The 6,360-nt window shown below is 59.0% G+C and overlaps 1 protein-coding gene across 3 annotated transcripts in view; it reads left to right on the top strand.

The window, feature by feature from the left end:
* Positions 1-3,703: 3,703 nt before the first annotated feature.
* The window catches only part of KMT2A (lysine methyltransferase 2A), a gene marked incomplete at both ends in the record, with an annotated part of 98,642 nt that continues 95,985 nt past the window's right edge, over positions 3,704-6,360 (top strand). For 2 of the 3 annotated variants that reach the window (XM_080708766.1, XM_080708765.1), the window contains one exon: positions 3,704-4,108. In XM_080708766.1, coding sequence (XP_080564892.1) covers positions 3,704-4,108 — 405 coding nt within the window. Of the gene's footprint in view, positions 4,109-6,110; positions 6,210-6,360 lie in introns of all 3 variants that reach the window. The other variant, XM_080708764.1, reaches the window with a different exon arrangement.

Below are 6,360 nucleotides of genomic sequence, written 5' to 3'. Positions count from 1 at the left end.
TGGTTCAGAGCCAGTGGAGTGAGAATTTTAATTCCTTTAAGATTTTAATCATGTTATATATGTATTCAAGAAAGATAAATTAACTTTTTTTTTTGTGTGTAGTACTGGGGATGGAATCCAGAGGCATTCTACCTCTAAGCTGCATCCTCAGACCTATTTTTTAATATTTATTTTGAAGCAGGGTCTCACTAAATTGCAGAGGACCTTACTAAGTAGCTGAGGCTGTCCTCGAACCTGTGATCCTCCTGTCTCTGCCTCCCAAATGCTGGGATTACAAGCATTCGCCACCACGCCCAGATTAATTTTTTTTTGAGGTACTGGGAATGGAACCCAGGGGCATTAGGGGCATTCTACCTTTGAGCTATACCCTCAGCCCTATTTTTTTATTCTTTATTTGGAAACAGGGTCTCACTGAGTTGCAAACGGCATCACTAAGTAGCTGAGGCTGTCTGATCCTCCTGTTTCAGCTTCCCAAAGGTTGGGATTCCAAGCATGTGCCACCACGCCCGGCTTGCTGAATTAACTTTTAATACACAACAACAACAGAAAGTCTAAAGCCAGACATGGTGGCATGCACCCAGGTTCAAAGCTAGCCTCAGCAATTGAGCAAGGCTCTCAGCAACTTAGTGAGACTGTTCCCCAATAAAAATAAAATAAGCCGGCGTCATGGCACACAGTACTTGGGAGGTTGAGAGAGGAGGACGGTAGTTTGAGGCCAGCCTCAGTGACTGAAACCCTGTTTCAAGAGAAAGAATTAAAAAAATAGGGCTGGGGGTATAGCTTGGAAGTAAAATGCTCCTGGGGGAAAAATGAATAAGGCATATAATGCTTTTTTAATTTTTTTGGTGCTGGGGACAGGGCCCAGAATGTTTTTATTATCAATAGTAGTAATAGTAGTAGTAGCAGTGCAATGAGTAAATACTGGTGTCAAACACCAGTGCATGTGTGTGTTACTAACATACCCCCCCACCCCCGGACCTTTTTTTGTGTGTGTGTGGTACTGGGGGTGGAACCCAGGGGCTTTTCTACCTCCGGGCTATACTCCCAGACCTATTTTATACTTTATTTGGAAATAGGGTCTCACTAAGTTGCTGCGAGCCTCACTCAGTAGCTGAGGCTGGCTTTGAACCTGTGTGATTCTGTCTCAGCCTCCCAAGCGCTGGGATTACAAGCGTGCACGACCACGCCTGGCTCCCCCTCAGACCTTTTTATTTTGAAACAGGGTCTTGCTAAATTGCTGAGGTTTGCTTTGAACCTGGGATTCATCTCCAACATATTAGGATTATAGGCATGTGCCACCGTGTGAGGCTCAGACCACAGTGAGTTTTGATTCTTCTACTTACTCCCTATGTGACTTTGGACACTACTCTAAGACTCAGTTTCCCCCACCTGTAAAACCAGAATTATCTCATAGGACTGGCAAGAACTAAACGCACATACAATATCGAGGCTCAAATAAAGCACTCAGTGTATGTTACTTTTGTGTTCTGGGGTGTGCTTGTATGTGTGTGGTACTGGGGATTGAACCCAGGGGCATTCTATCTCTGAGCTACACCCCAGCCCTATTTTATTCTTATTTTAAAATAGGGTCTCACTAGGTTGATGAGTCTCACTCCTTGCTGAGGCTGTCCTGGAACCTGCGATCCTCTTGTCTCAGTTTCCCAAGTACTGGAATTACAGGTGTGTGCTACCATGCTCAGCTTCTTTAGTTATTATTACTCTTTCTGCCCTATAAACTCCAACAATACACTCTGTTTTGATTTCCTCTGGCTTCCTTTGGACCTGTCTGGACATAAAGAGACAAACTAGGAGATTCCTCAAGGGGTTTTTCTGCCGGAGGCTTGAATCTGCCCAATTTTGGAAGACATTCTTCCTTCTGGCAGCTGCCACCCAACCTGCAGACCTCCCACCGGTGCTAAGTGTGGTTGAAGTGAGGGGGTTACTAAGGACCCAGCCGGGTTATGTTTTCTCAAGGGTGGAGGGCGGGAAGAAATCTTGTTGACACAGTTATATAAAGCCTGCCACTCACTCTCTGCCTACCACCTCCGCAGACCGTTATGCATATTAAAGGAGGGGGGGCGGCAAATACAAAAGAAAAATAAGAGAGGGAGAGAACAAATCAGGATGCTTGAAGGAATCCACGTGGTCGTCAGTCTGTAACTGATCAGACCAGCTACACTGAAGCAAAAGCCCCAGCGCCCAATGCTAAACAGACTGCAATAGAGAAACCGTCCACAATGGGGTGTCTATGCCCTTAGTCGGCCGCTTAATACCCTCCCGCTGCTCCCACCCTCTTTGCACCTAGTACACCACGCGATGCAACAACGGAATCTGGTTCGGTGCGTGCGTGGTGTGAGCGTGCGCCTTGCAAGCCATCTGGGCCGCATCCTGCGTGCTCGGGGCGACGATCGATCCCGGAGGGCTTTGGGGAGCCGGGGCTGGCCGGCCCGTCCTCCCTCCATCAGCTCCCCTCCACCTCCCACTCCCAGGTTCGCTCTCCGCAAACATCTCGCCATCGGAGGGACGTAGGTTTTCAGCACCAGGAGGTCGTGGACCTTCTCCGGAGGCGTAGCAGCGCACCTTCCGGAGGGCCAGCGCCAATCGCAACCTGCTCCCCACGACCCTCCCCTTCCTTCCCCAACGTGCCGTCCCAGGCTGTAATAGTATCGGCGGAGCGCACGGGTGCCGGAGTTCAGGAAGGCGGCGTGACCTTCCAGCGAACTCCACCTCGGCGGGGCGGGGATGGAGTGTGCCGGGCCTGCAGGGGATCGGTCCCCAGCCCCCGCCAGCGCAAGTCGCCGGGCCCAACCCCGGCCTCCCCTCGCGGCTCTCCCCGTTTCGCAGGCTGCGAACGCCTGGCTCGAGGCGCCCTCCCCTTTTTCCCGAAATAAAGTAAATCCGGGGGCTATCGTCCCCCGCCCCATCCCACCGCCTTCCTCGCCCCTCCTCCGCAGTTTGCCAACCTCGCGCAGCGCGCCGGCCGCCCGCGGGCCCCGGCCTCCCGGCGTGTCATCACGCCCCCTCCCCCCTCAATCAGAAACGTGCCCGAGCCCCCCGCCCCGCTCGCACACAGGGGGCTCCGCTCCGCACGGCGCGCGGCCCGCCCCTTCCCCGCCGGCCGCCCCGCGCCCGCGCCGCAGCTGCGCAGCCCGAGTCCGCGGGGTGCGGGCCGCAGCCCCGGCCGGAGCGCGGGGCGGGCGCGGGCTCCGCGCGGAGACCTGGGAGGGGCTCCTTTCATTCCGGGCCTTTCTCCTTTGCATACAGTAAACGGGGCAGCGCGGCTGCTTTGCATGCAGTACAATGAGGGCGCTTCCCGCGGGCGCCGCGCTCGGCTCCGCGCCGCCCCGCGCCCCGCGCCGCCCCCTCCCCCCCGGAACCCGCGCGCGGCGCCCGGGCTTCCTTCCCCTCCTCGCCCAGCAATGCGCTCGCCGAGGGCGGGGCGCGCGCTTATGCAGCTCGCGGGGCGGCGCGCGCGGCCCGGGGCTCGGCATGGCGCGGCCGCGGCGCGGCGCCGGCGGAGGCCGCGGCGCGTACACAGCGCGCGGGGCGGGCGGGCGCGGCCCGGCGCTCGGCATCGCGGCCGGCTGGGCGCGGCGGCGGGCGGCGCGGCGCGGCTTAGGCCGGTTCCGGGGCCCGCGCCCCCCGCCTCCCCGCCCCTGTGTTGTCGCCTCTCCCTCTCGCCGCTTCACTTCACGGGGCGAACATGGCGCACAGCTGTCGGTGGCGCTTCCCCGCCCGGCCCGGGACCACCGGGGGCGGCGGCGGCGGGGGGCGCCGGGGCCTGGGGGGCGCCCCGCGGCAACGCGTGCCGGCCCTGCTGCTGCCCCCCGGGCCCGCGGCGGCCGCCGGCGTCCCCGGGGCGCCCCCCTCCCCCCCGGCGGTGGCGGCGGCGGCGGGAAGCGGCGGGGCCGGGGCGCTGGGGGCCGCGGCCGCCGCGTCGTCGTCCGCCGCGGCCTCGTCGTCCGCCGCGGCCTCCGCGGGGCCGGCGCTGCTGCGGGTGGGCCCGGGCTTCGACGCGGCGCTGCAGGTCTCGGCCGCCATCGGCACCAACCTGCGCCGGTTCCGGGCAGTGTTCGGGGAGAGCGGCGGGGGAGGCGGCAGCGGAGAGGTAAGGGGCGAGGGAGCCCCGGGCCCGGGGTCTGCACCGCTGCGCAGCCCGCGGCCGGGCTGGGAGCATCCCGGCTCTGGCCCCGGCCCCGGCCCGGGCCCTCCCACCTCGGGACCCCCGGGCCGGGCTCCGGCGCGCGGACGCCCCCGCCGGGGCTGGGCTCCTCCGGCCTCGGCTTCTGCGCCCCGCCCGCCCCCGGCCCCTGCCCCAGATCCCCCGGCTCAGACCCCTTCGCCGGGGTTTCCCATCCCGGGCCCGAACCCCTCCTCCCTTTCACAGATTACCTCATCCGAGCAAGATTCCTCCCTCCTCCCCGCTCGAGACCTGATCCCGCCACATCCCCGCCTCCCTCCTCGGCAGATGTGTTGCTCCGAGGGCAGTTTACCTCCCGGGCATCTCTCTGGCGGTGGCCTAGTCCTGGCCCACGTTCATCTCCTAGCCCCCGGGCACCCGCTTTTCCCCCCCGCCGCACCTGGCTTCCGAAAACCCGAGAACCCTCGCCCGAGGCCCGGCCAGGTCCCACCTTGCCAGCCACTCCCCCTTCCTCCATCCACCCGCAGCCCACCGCCACCCCCAGCGGACAGACCCTCTCCCATTCTGCCCTGCCCCAAGGGGAAAGCTGCCGTCCTCCCCACCTGTCCTGACCTCCGCATCCCCCCCACCCCCCCAGATAACGGTGAGCTCCTCCTGCTGCAGGCTCTTTCCCCACCGTCCAGGGCTAGTCTCTAGCCTGCTGGTAGCTGGGAATCACTCCACCTGCACGCCACCCTTTCCCTCTTTTAGAATGGAGCATTTAGTAGCATCCGAGGGGCCGTAGTCCAGAGTCCCCCAGCCCAGCCCTAGGGCTATCCCCTGAAGCAGGCTTTCCCTCTGTCTCTGGGGAGGGGGCACTGCGTGGGGTGGTGTCTGACGGGGCGGGGGGTGGTCCTCGGGCAGTGTCCTCCCCAGGGAAGCAGCTGTCTCCTACCCCACCCTCTGCTCAGAGAGCACGCAGTCTCCTGCTCCCTCCCGCCCTTCTCTAGTCATTTCACTATTGATCCATCTTCTCCTAGGCCAGTCCTGGGGCTTGGCAAGGGGTGGGGAGCTGAATTGGGGTGGGGAGAGAGAGAGTAGATGAGGGACAGTTTCACTTCAGTGAGGTGGTAGTTGCTTTGGGTTGGGAGAAAGGATTATGAAGCAAAGTTATTCCTTAAAAGGAGGGCTTTGGGTTGTCTCTGATTCTTATTAGGGGCCCCGAGGTGGATGAAGGGCCAGAGCTTCGTCCTTTCCCCGGTAGCAAAGGGATGAGCATGGGGATGCTTTGGAAATCATTCTGCAGCCTCCTTCACAAAATGGAAAGTTGCCCTGCCCAGGGAAGTTGAGTTCAGGTCCAGCCAGTGGCGTTGCGCATTTGTTTTCCATTGGACTCGGAAGAGGGAGTTTGAATCACATGGGGAGGGGGAGGGATGAGCTGGGGATGGTAGGAGAAGGAAGAGCAGCTGCTAGGGGCTGAAGCCAAGGGGGCTGCTGCTCTAGAATGCTCTTGATTGAAACAGAAAGGGAAAGATAACGACCGGCCGTTTCCCGCGTGTTTTGCCCATGGTGCAGGCAAAGTCTCCCTGGCAAACCCCTTTCTCTATTGTGCCTACACCCCTTTAGGTTTATCAGATGATCCTGGGAAGACCGACCGGGTGGGAGGAGATCCGGGGACCCCGGTGCCTTCTTCCAAGGAGCTGGCATTTTTAGTTGTTATTCTTCCTGCCTCCTTTAAAAAATTGTTTCTAAGGCAGGCTGATCAGGAGACTGACAACTGCCTTCTGACAACAGGGAGGACATGATGGGGGCGTGTTCCTTGCTGTGTAGCGAGCTCCAGCGTCCCCTTCCCTGCCCCTCTCTGCTCTATCTCCACCTCCTTTCCCCAGCCTTCAGAAGGCAGCTGCAGTCAGCAGGGTTGTTTGAGACTATTTATTGGTTGCTGGAGATGATTATTTTTTTTTGAAAGGCCAATTCTGTATTTTTTAAGCTAACAACACAGATCCCATGTAGTTGGAGAACCAAAGGCCTCATACATGACAAAAAGACTGAACCGTTCAGGTTACTTGCATGGAGTTGGTGCTTAAATGTGAGTTGATTTTGCTTTTTTAAAAGATACAGCAGCAGAAAAAAAAAATTAGACTTACTGACATTTTGTTTACCTGCTTATTTTCAAAATTGAGACTTGTCTGGTTATGTGTAGAATTTTAAAACGCCCCATGTACATTTGAGTATAATAA

Source organism: Muscardinus avellanarius, assembly GCF_963383645.1.
Source record: "Muscardinus avellanarius genome assembly, chromosome: 1".
NCBI lineage: Eukaryota > Metazoa > Chordata > Mammalia > Rodentia > Gliridae > Muscardinus > Muscardinus avellanarius.
The sequence above is the reverse complement of the archived record's forward strand: the minus strand, read 5'-3'. Positions and strand labels throughout refer to the sequence as shown.